This window comes from Podarcis melisellensis (assembly GCF_964234715.1).
Source record: "Podarcis melisellensis genome assembly, chromosome: 12".
In the NCBI taxonomy this organism is placed as follows: Eukaryota; Metazoa; Chordata; class Lepidosauria; order Squamata; family Lacertidae; genus Podarcis; species Podarcis melisellensis.
In genome coordinates, this window is record NC_138544.1 from 36683677 (window position 1) to 36698738 (window position 15062).

Consider the following 15062-nt stretch of genomic DNA (forward strand, 5'->3'; position numbering starts at 1 on the left):
ATGCCCTCTGTTTTCATGGGGAGACTTCTGATTAACTGTTCGTGCCTTGAGCGGTGGAGCAAGCTTAGTTCTCTCTTCGCAGCAGCTTGGGGAACATTTTCTGTAGAATTCATCAGCGAACTTTAGCATTTATCTGAACACAGAATAGTGGGTACCTCTTTCTCTCTCTGTTTTGTTTCGTTTTTAATTCCACTAATTTCTTTCTACCTGCAGGTATTGCTATTTCCCTGCAGGTATTTATCTCTGTCTTTCGCTGCACACTTAGGGCATAGCTTTTTAGAAGTAGTGCCTGGTATGCATTTAAGAATTTCCCACCTTGCAGGACACAATACTGGGCATTATGAGATCAGATCAAACAATGGATCTTCGATCTGTGAGTACAGAGGAGATAATCTGCCCACTATTGGCTCATTTGGTGCCTGTTGTGGTACCCACCACATCTGTTTCTGCTATCCCTTTTGCTGTTGTATCTGCTTCTGACGTCAGCATGATAGCTGCTTTGGGTTTGGGTTTCTAAGTTTGCCTCAATAAAGCAATATCTAATAGGCGATAAATAAGGATTGTTAATGACCTTCAGACTAACCAGGAACCTACACACAGGATGGAGGACAGTAACTTATATACCTCTTTGAATTCCTCCCCAGGACCACAGGATGACTTTGGATAAGTCCATGTGCTCATCTTGGTCTTCAAGGAGAATGCTGGGAATGCTTCTGCCTTCTCTCAGCCAGAGGCACCTATTGTTAGGATATTTCCGTTCCACCTTAAAAGGGAGCAGGCTTTGTGAGTCACAGAGTCTGCGTATTTCCTGTTCACAGGATGTTTCTGTTGTGTCTATGCTTTCGTCTCTCTCTGTGCCTGAACACGCAAGCAGGCAGTCATGATTTTTCTTTTGTTCTGACCAACGCTGAATAAACTTCTCAATAATGCTCTCCTGCGTTCAACTTTCGCTGTGCGAATTCTGCTGATAGAGCGTGCATCAGTTCTGGAATGTGGCAAGCTATTTTCTGGAGCTAGTGTCGCTAATTGCTGATACTGCGTTTCTACGGGAGGTCGATGGACGTCCAGAGGCGACGTGGGGGCCATGATGGGCCATATCTCCCTGGCAGTATCCCAACACCTATGACTCTGTTTTGCCTGATATTGTTTAAGTCAGTGGTTCCCAAACTCTTCCACCTACTCTGACCATTTGAACATTGCTGAGAGTCCTTGCGGATTTTCTGTCTGTTCTAGCAATTAGAATGTGCTGTGCTAAGTGCTGTGTGGTTTTTAATTATAGACATGCCATGGACCACCTGAATGAAGCTTGTGGACCACAGTTTGGGAACCTCTGAGCTTTGCCACTCCTCTTAGCTCTTGGGACCACAAATCCAAATTTCAGACACAATTGGAATGCTGAATCAGCATTCAGATCATTCTGTCACATCTGCAATATCATTAGTGGCTTGGGAAGAGCAAGATCCCAAAAATGTTGACTAGGATTGGTCCTCTAAAGCATCACCATTTTCCTGCTTACCTTGCAGAGATGCAGCATTGAGAATAACCAACACTGAACTTGCCTTTATATAATAGAATTGCACAGCATTTCTTCCAATTCTGGCTGATCCAACAGCTGGCTCTTTCTTGGTATCTACAGTGGGGATTCCAAGGTCACTGTTGACTGCTATGATACCCACTTCTTTTGCTCCAAAGCTCTTTACTCCTGCTCTTGATGTGTACCCTCCACTGTGTTGTATGGTCCTAGCGTTGAATAAAGTAGACTGTTACCTTATCCCTCCAAGTGTGATTCTCATATAAGTGCAGGCCAGGGGTGGCTAACCTATGGCCCTCCAGATGTTGTCAGACTCCAGTTCACAATAGCCTCAGTCAGCATGGCCAGAGGTCAGGAATGACGGGAGCTGTGGTTTAGCAGCATCTGGAGGACTGCAAGTTTCCCATTACTAGGTAGACCTTAAGAGCCTTGCTGAATGAACCAAAGGTCCATCTAGTCAAATAACCTGTTTCTTATAGTCACAAATCGGATGCCTCTAGGGAAGTGAAAAGTAGGGTAGGAAGGCAAAACCTTTCCCCATTGCTATCCTCAAGCAACTGATATTCAGTGGCATATTCTCTTGCCCCTGGAGTTTGGATGTAGCGAGCATGGCTCATACTCATTGATAAAATGATCCTCCATTAGTTTGTCTTCCCTCCTTTATGCTATTTTAAGCCTAGTGGTCATCACATCTAGGACAATCTGTTCCTTAATTATGTGATGTGCTTTATTTTGTCCATCCTGAATCCTGCCAGTTACTTCCAACACCTGGTATTATGAGCGAGGAACAAAAATAAATCATGTTCTTCTCATGCAAATAATAATTTCAACCTCTCATGTCTTCCCCACCACCACCCCAGTGTATTTTTCAAAACTGAAAAGCCCCAAACACCAGTTTGGCTTCATCTGGAATCAGCTTCAATCGTATGATCATTCTGGTTGCCTTTTTTGTGTCGCATTTTCCAAATGCAGTTGTACCACGGGTCATTACAATATGGTCTGTTTTATTTTAATTATCTTACAGTTGCTGCCCACTTATTTTCATTGAGCTATTCATCATGACCCGAAGATCTTTCAGACCCTATTAGCCTGTACATACAGCCACATGCAGCTTGTTTGCTGCAGTATGCACAACTTCATTTATATTTAACTTCACTTGCCTTATTATTGCCCATTTCCCCGTTTTGGAGATGCCCTTTTGGAGCTCTGTGCAGTCAGTTTTGTTTTTCACCATTCTAAACTGGTGTCATGTGCAAGCTTGTCCATTTCCCCCCTAATTCCAGTTCACTTAGGAACAAGTTAATTAGCACTGATTCCAGTACAGATCTTTAGAAAGTCCATATGTGTCTGTCTTGCATTTCAAAAAGTGTTCACTTACAGTTCCTTGCTTCCTGTTTTTCAATGGATTACTAATGATAAACTTCTAGGTCCATCATATCACTTCAGATAGAGCTTTGGAGCTTCTGCCAAACTGTTGTCTAACTCATCTTTCCTCAGTGATGGTCTATGTTTATATGTGGAACAAGTAAACCCCATGGATTGTCTCTTATCCTCAGAAAAACAGCAGTCGTGATCCTTTGTCAATGACATAGTCTTCCTGTGTGTTCAGTCTAACCACAACTTAGCAGTACCCCTACCATCTGCTTTGCCTGAGGTGGGCAAGGACTCTTGGAGGAGAATAGTGACGAGGACACCTGCCTGATGACTCTTGGGAAAATATCTACTAAATACAGCAAGATGGAAGACCCATAAATCACTTGTAAACAATTTTGGCTACGGAACTCAAGTAGAAGATCTAGGAAAGACTTGCACCAGAGACCTCTGAGCCACTGCCATCTGGAGCAGGAAATACTGGTCTTGCATGGTACAAATTGTCAGGAGTGACAATTTATTGCAATATATAATAAAAACATTTTTACTTGGGTTTACTATCGCAGTTTACTAAACAACAACCAATGTCTAAAATGCAAAATGTTAAACACATTTGCAAAATGCTATTGTTATTCTGAAACGGCATAATAAAACTATGGTCAGTATTGATGTTGAGTAGTGATTCAGTGATCTTCAGATGAAGATCTAGCTAGTGGTCTTCAGCAGCATATAAATGGCAATTAGGGGATTAAGTGCTTTAAAGTAGAATTGGATTCAGGATTGCATAATTCAGGAGTCCTGTTCTTGAAATAAAACTCATTTCTTTATGTACAAATCTTGCTTGCAGTGCCCCCACCCAATGTAAAAATACTATGAGCTAGAACCAGATCAAGTTAGTGAACTTGGGTTCCACTGAAATCAATCTCAGAACCATAGAATTGTAGATTTGGAAGGGACTCTAAGGATCATCTAGTCCTACCCTCTGTGATGCAGGAATATGTAGCTGTCCCATGCGGGGATTGAACCTGCAACCTTGGCATTACCAGCACCACACTCTAACTGAGCTATCCATAGGTCATGGTATTCACTAAGTTTCAGTGATTTCTAAGGGTTCAAGTTAAGCATATAGAAAACCAGCCCAGTATTGTCTACTGAATTAGTTCAGCTCTAAATCTGGGCAAAAGCTGATCTAATTGCAATTCCTGATGTTCAGATTCAAGTCTGTGAATATGAATGCACATTTTTTAAATTAAATCTTTTAAAGATGTAATTGCAACACAATATTAGCCAGTCTCTTTCAAAGATAGAGCTATTGCACCATTTCTTAAAAAAATTGAGAACCAGCTATTATGAAATATCTTCACAGAACTTCCCCCTTGAAGGACAAAAAAAAAATCTTTAATAGCAGGATTTCTTGCTTTCGGGGTATTGTAAACCGCAGTGAGTTTTCATTTCTAATTAAGTCTCTTAAAATTAAACTGACTCCCTCCTTCCTTGCTATCTTTCCACCAGCAGTTAAAGACTTTCTTGTTCCAACAGGCTTTTAAGAATTGACTTATTAAAGAAAGGGCTGGTGCTGTGATATTTTTATTGCAATGCTTTGTATGTTGAGATAGATAGATAGATAGATAGATAGATAGATAGATAGATCGTCTTTAATGATTGCTCCCCCCACCCAGCTATTTCTATTTTAGCTGCAAGCCACGTTGAATCCCTGTCAGGGAAAAAGGTGGAATCTAAGTAAACATAGTAATAATAAAAATAAGTCCTACTGAACTCAGTGGGACTTACCGTATTTTTCGCACCATAGGACGCACTTTTTCCCTCCTAAAAAGCAAGGGGAAATGTATGTGCGTCCTATGGAGCGAATGCAGGGGGGGGAGGCAGGCGGGAAAAGCCCCCAAGAGCCGCACACAAGCTTCGTGCGCTCTTGCGGGCTTTTCCCCAGGAAGGAGAAGGGACTGACTAGCTGCATCAGGAGAAGCCACGCAGCCCCTTTAAAGAACTGGTGGCTTCTACCGGTTTTGCGGGAGATGGGGGAATCCCCCCCACGTCCCAGAAAAGCCAGGAGAAGACGCACAGCCTTTTTAAAGAGCTCACGGCTTCTGCGGGCTCTCCGGGAGGTGGGGGAAGCTGCAGCGGATTCCCTCCTCTCCGGCTCACTTGTGTAAGCAGCTCCTCTCCCACTTTCCTGCTTCAAAGCAATCACGGAAGAGGGAAGGATGGGGACCATGGATCCTCCACTGCTCATGGCTGCAGTGGATTCCCTCCTCCCCGGCTCCCTTTGAAGCAGCAAAGTGGGAGGGGAGCAGCTTACACTCCTGTAAGCAGCTCCTCTCCCACTTTCCTGCTTCAAAGCAACTACGGAGGAGGGAAGGAAGGGGACCATGGATTCCCTCCTCCTGGACTCCCTTTGAAGCACACTTGTGTAAGCAGCTCCTTTCCCACTTTCCTGCTTCAAAGCAATCACAGAAGAGGGAAGGAAGGGGACCATGGATTCCCTCCTCCTGGACTCCCTTTGAAGCAGCAAAGTGGGAGGGGAGCAGCTTACAAAGTGGAGAGAATCCACTGCAGTTGCGAGCAGAGGATCCATGGCTCTGCTTCCTTCCCTCAAAGCAGGGTGCGAGGGTGCAGGGGGGAAAGAGGGCAGGAAATAGATGCCGGGCAGGAAGACACAACCACACTTTGACCACTGGAAAGCCTCAGCCTCCCCAGATTTCCACTGAGACGGCCAGGCTAATCTCGATGGCCATAAGTCAGGCTCAGCATTATTAACTGGACTTAGATAAGCCATGGTTCCCCTTCCTACCCTCCTCTGAGGCTCGATTTAAAGCAGCAAAGCGCAAAGTGGACAGGAGCCGCCTGCTTTGTGCTTTAAATAGTTTAGTGCAACATTTGATTCAGAATATTTTTTTGTGTGTTTTCCTCCTCTAAAAACTAGGTGCGCCCTATGGTCAGGTGCGCCCTATGGTATGAAAAATACGGTAATTTCTGAGCAAAAATGCTTAGGGTTGTGTAAGGCTGCAATTTTTTTACCCAGTTACATGGGAATAAGCTCCATTAAACTCAGAGAGGCTGGCAGTGTAAGGATCAATTTGCAATAAAGGAATAAACACTCCACATGCTCCATTAAAAAAATGCAGGCTATTGAACCATTGCAGTTAAAGAATTTGAAGTGGATTGGTGACATTTTCCTTTGAAATAAGGGATAAATACAAAGTGTTTTGTATTCATCATTGCCTTCATTGGGTGCAGACATTTTCAGTATAAACATAAAGCTGTTTTTGTAGCTGATTGTATGCAGCAGTGTCCTCTTTATGTATTCACATGACGTAAACATGTATGCTGTCCTCTAGATCCGAGCCTTAGACACATGCATTCTTGCAAACATAGAAACATGTTATAAGCAAGCTATACTTCGAAGTGCTTATCTTGTGAACTTGCCATTTAAATTGTGCAGTCATAGCAAAGACTCCCATTTCCAAAAAAAAGGACTGTGTGTGTGTGTGTGTGTGTGTGTGTGCCTGACCTCTCCACCAATTTTAATTGATTTATGTCAGAGATAAGGAGGGGAACGAATAGAAATAATAAGAAGATAAAGCATATTCCCATGTCTTTCCCAACCACCCCAGCACATGGAAGAATACGTGTTATAATGTGAACAAGATGCTGCAGCTCCTTCACCACTTGATGGGCTGCTGCAGTAACAGGAAACAGGGCCGCAGGCACGCAGCAGAGGAGGAGGAGGCTGGTGGTTTTGAGTGCCCTTTCCATTAGCTACCTCTCTTCCCTGAGAAAGGGAAATGCAGCAACAAGAGCGGAGGTTGATGGAAAGGGTGGGATGGGAGGCAGGAGCGGAAGGGGTGTGTAGTGGACAGAGGTGGATTTAGCAGCGAAACCTGGAAGTAACGTGCTGTGTTACTTCCGGGTTGCCATGGAGCGCAACTCGAATGCGCTCAACCCGAAGCACATTCACCTTGAGGTATGACTGTACCAAACTCCACCCATGGAGGAAGGAAGTGAGTGGAAGCAACTTGCTTCATTCTGCTTCATGATTTCTGCTTGCGCAATGGAACTTCCCTGCCTCCCTCTGCCTGCATCCTCTTCAAATCTGCTCTGGAGGATCAGAAGCACACAGAGAGGAAAGCCTGTGCACATGGAACACTGGGGACGGGGCTTGTGTGAACACCCTGTCCATCTACACACCATGGGTCAGCAACCTAAGGTGCGCGGGCCAGATCAGGCCCAATTGTCTTCTGGATCTGGCCTGTGGACAGTCCGGGAGTCGCTGCATGGATCACCAGTGCGCGTTCTTTCTCTCTCCCTCACACAGCTATGGCACCGCCGCATCCTCCCTCCCTCCCTCCTTCTGGCTTCTCCCCACCCTGCCTAGAGGAGGAAGGGGGCTAGGCTTTGTTGGTGCCAGCAGCAGCAGCACTTAAGCGGCCGCCATTTTAAGCAGCCCCTCTCCAGAGCTCTTTTGTCATCGCCAGCCCCTGCCGCTCATAAAACACAGGTAAGCAGCCATTGGGGTTTGTGGTGCTCTTGCATCATTTCCCCCCAAAATATAGTCTAGCCCCCCACAAGGTCTGAGGGACAGTGGACCGACCTGCTGAAAAAGTTTGCTGACCCCTGGCCTACACAGTTTTAGCCCTGAAGAGGCCTCCCATCATATGTGGTGGTCTAAATGATCCACAAATCACCAACAGAAAACACACTTGTTTAAAGATCTAAGAGAATGGATACACAGCCAGAATGTGTACACAGTCACACCAGTCAAGATCTCAAGGAAAATGATAGTTGGGAATGAATTTAAAGAGGCTTTCTCCTATGTAGCAATGAGTATCATGTTTTGAATGAAAATTAAAAGAGCCTAGATGTCAATATCAACAACTGCATCAACAACCGACTGGAACACATTGTTTTCAAAACGGACAAATTTGTTGCTGGAAACGGCACCTGTTTTGTACAGTTGCCTGACCTTTCGGGTGTGTAGGCTTCCTTCCAGAGTACAGACGTGGTGTGGCTGGAAAGGTTCATGTTGGTTTTGTAGGGTTTGATTGGAAGCATGTGAAAACATTCACTTCTCCATAACTCTGATTCCTGTGAACCCAATAAATCTGCTTTGAAAACTTCCTGAGACTCAGGGATTGCTAGATTCCCAAAATACCAACCCCAGACTTAATTACATTTATTAGTAATGTTACAGGTGATACAGTTTCTTATTTAAAAGCTTTTATTTTAAAAGGACAAGCAAATGAATTTAATAAATCTGTGCACTCAGCTAAGGTGTATGGACGTTGCCTTAAGCCAGAGTTTAAATTAGCCTTCCTTCAGTTGCCAAACTGGAAGCTGCGCCTTGGTTCCCGAACATTTTGGAAGTCAAAGGACTTCTGGAATGGATTCCATTCTACTTCCAAGGTACATCTGTACAGCTATTGAAGTTCTGGCTCCGGTTGTTAGGAGAAGCCCGTTGCAAGGCTTCCCCACACAGCAAGAACTCTTTCCAAACCCCCAGGATATGATGCACCGGGCCATTTATCAACAAGGTGCCACTTCTCAAAGGCCTACTAGAGCAGAAATCATAAACACCCCCCCCCAAAAAAAAACCATCTGAAATTAAAGTGGGTGGCATCTCTGTAGAAGGAGATGCATATTTGGAATTCAAAAACAGGATCTGCTCAGGTGACTCTTGTGTGTGGCAGGGAGGAGGGTTTTCATACAGGAGGAGACATTGTCTTAAGGCAGGGGTGAACAGAACAGTGCAAATAATTTTTGATCTTGAAATAGCTCTCTCTTGCAACTATTCAAAGCTGTAAACTTCAAAATCCAGATGCACCCCATAACACATGCAACTGCAAAATGCCTGGATGACTTCTTGCATGTTTGCAACTGTGATGGCCTGCGACTCGGGCTCGGGCTCGGAACCAGAGGAGTCTCAGTCTGCACCGGATCCTTTGCCTCAGGCAGCAGCTGAACCTAGTCTGGGGCCTGATTCTGAAGAGCCCCAGTCTGCACAGGTTCCCCTGCAACAAGCACCAGCTGGGCCGAGTCAGGGGCCTGAGCCTGCCCTGGCTCCAGATGCGGGGATTACCTCGTTGCCTCCAGCTGGGCAATCACTTACAGCTGCTCCACTACCAGTTGGGTCAGGAGAGGCTGAGGCGGCCTCTGGGTTTGGTAACCCACCGACATCTCCCGAGCTCCAGCAACTAAGGTCTGAGAGAAGGAGAGAACTGAGTACTCGCAGGAGGAGTGCTTGCCTTTGGGCGAGACAGGGAGGTGAGTCACCGGGGGATCAGGACCAGCCGTTACCCTGACAAAGATAAAAGGCTGTTGGACCCCACCCCAGGTAGCAGGAGCAACATTGCTGTTTGCCAGAACTTGCCTGAGACCCTGTGCCTAACCTTGCCTGGTTTCCTGCCTCGTGTCCTGCCTTGGCCCTGTCGGACTGTTGCTCAGGTTACCCCCAGCCCCGGCACAGCAATGAATCTATTAAGGCGTTTCTCCCTCCACTTGGAGCAAATCTTCTTGCAGAGGAAAGAGCTGAAATGGCATTCTTTGTGCAACATCAAAGCCAACTTCCCTCTCATCTGCTTTCCATTGAAGAGCTGATGGGTGGAGACACAGAGGGCCAGCTGAAATCCTGGAGTGAGTGGCCCTTGGACCAGCAGCTTACTCTCTTAAGATGAGCTGGGCCAAGGTTACATAAGTACTTTAAAGGTTTAAACCTGCACTTTGAAAATAGAGCATAGACATACTCTGGATGCTTGCTGACTGCAACAGGTTTCTGTTATAAATCCAGGAAGTAAAATGCACCTGAGGAGCACAGACTAGCTTTGGGGGGCAAAGGACAGGCTGTGTGGCACACATAGCTCTGCCTGGTTTCTGCCCCATAGTCTTTGCCACCTGAGGCAACTACCTCTCTCTGCCTGATGATATGGGGTGGCACTTGTCTTGATTTGTATTCATTTGCTGTTCTTGATAGCTCTGGTGTTTTTGTTGAGTTGCTGTTATTTCTTTTTTAAGACTAATTATTCCAATCTTCCCCCTAGAAGACAGGAACCACTGTGGGATGTTCAATATTGCTTTAAGCTGTTTTATAATGCTACATGAAGGGCTGCATCTAGGAATGAGTCAACATAATAAAGTCCATTTTGAGGCATTTCTATTTAAATATGTTTTTGTTTTAAATTACATTGATTTTAACATGTTGAAGTTTGGCTTCACATGTTGAAACGCAAGATAGAAATAAGAAATAAAAATTAACAAGTACAGGCAAAACAATCACAACAAGTAGAAAAGCTATCATAAGACACACACACACAAAATTCTTGGAGACATTTGATGAGCCAATCTGTTTCCCACACACAACTGAGGCATTCCCAGAAAAAAAAATAATGCTGAGCATTCAGCACTTTATCACCTGCCATTCTGTGGAAGCTCTTCCTTCCTTTTTCCTTCAGCGGTGAAATTAGCTTAGGGAAGCAAAGTCTGAACGATGAATTCCTGTTATTTCACAATGCCCTGTGTGGCAGGGCATTTCCTTATCATTAGACAACCAGAATGCACTCCCTCAACTATAAGTTCTCAGAAATGAACAGGGCTTTCCTCCTTGCTGGCTTCAACAAGATCTGCTACAAAAGGGAAACCTTGTATGGCGCATTCTGGCGGAAGGGAAGACAGTAGCAAACTTGCGTAAAATGCCTGTTTCTTTGCTTCTGGTTTTCCTTTCCTTACAACCTTGCGTTTTTTCGCTAGTAGGTAAGTTCCAATTAGTTCTTTGCCAAGAATGGGGCTTTGCAAAAAATGGGGCAAGAATGGGGCTTGCATATCTGATTTCTATTTTGGATCATTAAAACAAGTATACAAATCCTGTATATATTTAGTATAGTGACTGGAACTGTATGCTGAGTGTTAAGAGAGAGTTGTAATCTGGTTCGGCATGTGCAAACAGCCCAACTGGGTTTTTCCTGCTGCTTGGTGTTTTGACTTTCCAAATTAGGTTTATTGAGGCTAACTGCAGCTGTCAGTTTTGATGTGCAAGTTTCATACCTGAATTAACAATTGCAAGGTTGAAATAGTCAGTTGTTGTTGCTGTGAGTGCAGAATATATTGACTGCTTCTCCATGTTGCATAATATTCAGATGCAAAGTTGAAAATAAAATTAGCTCATGGTTTTACCTAATTGTTGTAAATCAATACACATAAAAATGCAATAAATAAATTAGGACTGAGGATGTAATTTTGGGCACCTGGCAATGTACTGGTTTTACGTACAAGTCTGTCTCTTTGCGGGGGGGGGGCTGGTTAGCTTTGAAGGCAAGAATAGTTCATTTTTCATGTGACTAGCTGCTTAGTACATCAGATGCCCTGGCCTATTCGCACATTTAGTTGCATGCAGCACACTAATGTGCAGCAGGAGCTGTGGGCTATACTTCTGACCCTTATACTAAATTTTTGCGTTGATCATGAATTCCTGAAAAGAGAATCTCTGCATTAATTGAGTGATTATTTAATTTCTGTACAGCTTATTATATTAAAAATACCTATGAGCAGTGTACAGAAAACTGAAGCAACAGACAACTTAAAAAAAAACTACAAAAATACACAGATACATATTAAAATGTTACATTAATAGCATGTTACTAATATATAAAAATCAGTATCAGTTCATTTTCCTTCTGGCACACCCTCTGGGTTCTCACCCAGGATCCAAACAAACTCTCAGCTCATCCACAAAAGCCTTACGAAGAGTAGGGTTCCTGGAAAGAGCAAGCATCTTCCTAGCCTTTCACCCTAGACTTGCTTTTTATGGGCAGGCCCAAAGTGGATGGTACTTCCTCAGGCTGTCCATTCAGCTGTAGTCTCCACACCCAGTTCCAGGTACAGCAGGTTTGTTGAGTTTCCCAGGGGGTCCAAATGAGGGGAAAAGGACACCCTCCACTCACAGCTCTCAGACCCTCCAAGTGTCCCTATTTTCCAGGGACATCCTTGATTTAGTGAAGCCACCCCAGTTTCTGATTTGATTGAATGTCCCACTTTTCCTTAGGATGTCCCTATTTTCGTTAGAAAAATGTTGGAAGGTATGGAGTTATCCGACCCCTGAGCCGTCTGAAGGCAATCCTGTATAGCAGTGACGGCCAAACTTGGCCCTCCAGCCATTTTGGGACTACAATTCCCATCAACCCTGACCACTGGTCCTGTTATCTAGGGATGATGGGAGTTGTAGTTCAAAAACAGCTGGAGGGCCAAGTTTGGCCATCACTGCTGTATGGGGAAGTTTTTAAAATGTTTAATTTTTTAAATGTTTTTATATATGTTGGAAGCTGCCCAGAGTGGCTGGGGCAACCCAGTAAGATGTGTGGGGTTGAAATAGTAAAATTATCATTATGGAATGGGACGTCCCTATTTTCATTGAAGAAATGTTGGAGAGTATGAGCTCTTTCTTCACCCTCCAGCCAGTATGGTGTAGTGGTTAAGAGCGGTAGACTCATAATCTGGTGAACTGGGTTCGCGTCCCTGCTCCTCCACATGCAGCTGCTGGGTGACCTTGGGCTAGTCACGCTTCTTTGAAGTCTCTCAGCCCCAGAGTGTTTGTTGTGGGGGAGAAAGGGAGAATGTTAGCCACTTTGAGACTCCTTAGGGTAGTGATAAAGCAGGAGATTAAATCCAAACTACTACTACTACTCTTCTTCTTCTTCTTCTTCTTCTTCTTCTTCTTCTTCTTCGTCTTCGTCTTCGTCTTCTTCTCCTTCTCCTTCTCCTTCTCCTTCTCCTTCTCCTTCTTCTTCTCTTCCTCCTCCTTCTCCAGCTGCTCCAGATAGAACCCAAAGGATGAGAAAAGTTGCATGGGCAGCCACTCTATGCAAGCAGGACACCTGGCCAACCAGGTGTTTTACTTGTATGGAGCCCCTAGGCATGAGCAGATCCTTGCAAGAAGGATCCCTTCCTTGGAGCTCCATGCTCAACACAGGAAGCCCCATGCACAACAGGGGTGCCATATCAGGGATGGAGCTTGAGCTTGTGACTCTATTCTGGCTGCTATACTACCATACCTGCCTTAAATTTGTAGGGTTTTCAAACTATGGTTCAGTCCTGCTGCTGTGTTGGGATTGGTAGTTTGCTGTTTTGTATCCTTTAGAATGGGCTCTCCAGATGTTGTTGGACTCCAACGCCCATCACCCCCAGCCAGCATGGCTAAGGAACTGGAATTATGGGAGCTGTAGTTCAGAAACATTGGTAGGCCTGCCAGTTCCCCATCCCTGCTTTATATGCTACTGCTCATTCCTGTCCAGAGTTGTTTCCTTTCTCTGGGCTTCTCATTATTTCTGTTTTCGAGCTTGTGATTCTTTTTTACAAGAAGTCTTCATGAAAGTTCAACATTTTAGTGCTTATTTCCTCTAATAACTTGTCTGTGCAGTTTTGTCTAATGTACATATTTTAGCAAAGCATATTTCCCTAACATTTATATTTTCCCCAATATAACAGATTTTTAATGTTGCTTTCACCAATACTTGCATTTTATGCAGTTTACATACATTTTCGTAAACATTAGATGGCCAAAGAACTGCATTGCAACATTCAGAGAGATTTGTGAATTTCAAAGCATGGCTGTGTTTCAATTCACATATTACTTATTTCATAAAATTTGACTGTAAAATATATCTGAAAGAGCATCTCACCCCCATCGTCCAACTCGGACACTGAGGTCTAGCTCTGAGGGCCTTCTGGTGGTTCCCTCACTGTGAGAAGTGAAGCTACAGGAAACCAGGCAGAGGGCCTTCTCGGTAATGGTGCCCACCCTGTGGAACAGCCCCCCATTAGATGTTGAGGAGATAAACAGCTACGTGATTTTTAAAAAGCAAGCATCTGAAGGCAGCCTTGTTCAGCATTTGGTGTTTAGTGTTTGATGTTGTATTGCGCTTTTACTATTTTTTGTTGGGAGCTGCCCAGAGTGGCAACCCAGTCAGATGGGCGGCATACAAATAATAAATTATCATCATAATCATTTTTACAAAATAATAAAAAGTGATTTACAAAGATTATTTCAAAAATATTTCAAGAGTTAGGTAGATTCACCTTTAAATGTGAACTGAATTGAATTCCCCATTCAATTTGCTTCTTATTTTTCCTCACATCTCTAGTTCCAGTTCCTTCAACAGATGAAGCACAGAGTTAAGCAAAATAAAGGGACAGAACAGAGATGGCGAAGTTATGACTCTCCCAAAAGTGTTGAATTCCAACTCCCGTCAGCCCTAGTCAGCATGGCCAATGGACAGGGATTGTGGGAGCTGTCATTCAACAACAGCAGGAGGGCCACAGGTCCTTCTACCCCTGGAATATGGCATGCAGCAGGCAGAGCAGGGAAAGGAACCTGTTGCCCCCTGCCCCTGTGGTTGGATTATAGCTCCCATCAGAAAAAAAGAGAAGCCTATGCTCACTGGGACAATCTTAAACATAGCTTGTTTTGTTGAGGAATACAAATGATCCTTCTTTGGAAGCTATAAACAATGGACAACATAAACACATTAAAAAATGGCATTAGTTACATTCATACTTCAATGCACATGCATGATAAGTCCAAAATCTCAAAACCACATTTGAATCTTATGCTTAAAAATTTCTTCACATATTTGTGTTGTGACCATAGGAAACGTCTAATATCTGTTTCAACAATATAAAAAAATACAACTGCAGGTATGCAGTCTAGATACAAATGTATAAATATGTTTTTTGAGCACGTGGTTCAAATATTCTGTCTTAGTTCCAGCAACTGTGGAAAAGTTTTACCCCCTTTTTTTAAAAAAAAGACAATGTTTCAATTAGTAGTAGCCTTTTCTTTTTTTCCACTTTGTGCTTGACTTCCCCTAAAAGTATTTAGGAAGAATTTGCAAGCATTGCACATACTAGTTTACAAAAACGCAGAGCAATTGTTAGCACAACAATATAGTAAAAGACTTTATCACCGTTGGTGATAATTGTACATTTCCTTGTATTGTCTGTAAGGAAAACTGACTGATAAACTACAAGGGTTTGTGTCTCCAGTACTCATCAGCTTTATGCTGCTTCCTAATGGGTTGGAAGCCAAGGAGGACAAGAGGAAGAAACCAGCTTCTAGATAAGTGTAGGTCAGCTTTTTCACTGAAACAAAAAAAACATT

The 15062-nt window shown here is 43.8% G+C and overlaps 1 protein-coding gene and 2 long non-coding RNA genes across 3 annotated transcripts in view; 1 reads left to right on the forward strand and 2 right to left on the reverse strand.

Moving 5' to 3' along the window:
- Window positions 1-15062, reverse strand: part of LOC309353444 — a 162835-nt gene that overhangs the window by 51502 nt on the left and 96271 nt on the right. The gene's annotated exons all lie outside the window — the stretch shown is intronic.
- Window positions 181-5900, reverse strand: LOC309353384. Its single transcript, XR_014161766.1, has 3 exons — window positions 5886-5900; window positions 1121-4688; window positions 181-737 (listed from the first exon to the last, which is right to left on the reverse strand). It is a non-coding gene; the product is annotated as an uncharacterized lncRNA (long non-coding RNA).
- LOC309381061 (macrophage mannose receptor 1-like) overlaps window positions 10507-15062 on the forward strand; it is a 46482-nt gene continuing 41926 nt past the window's right edge. Inside the window, exon 1 of the mRNA XM_081931464.1 lies at window positions 10507-10663. Coding sequence (XP_081787590.1) covers window positions 10603-10663 — 61 coding nt within the window. The 5' untranslated portion in view covers window positions 10507-10602. The remainder of the gene's footprint in view (window positions 10664-15062) is intronic.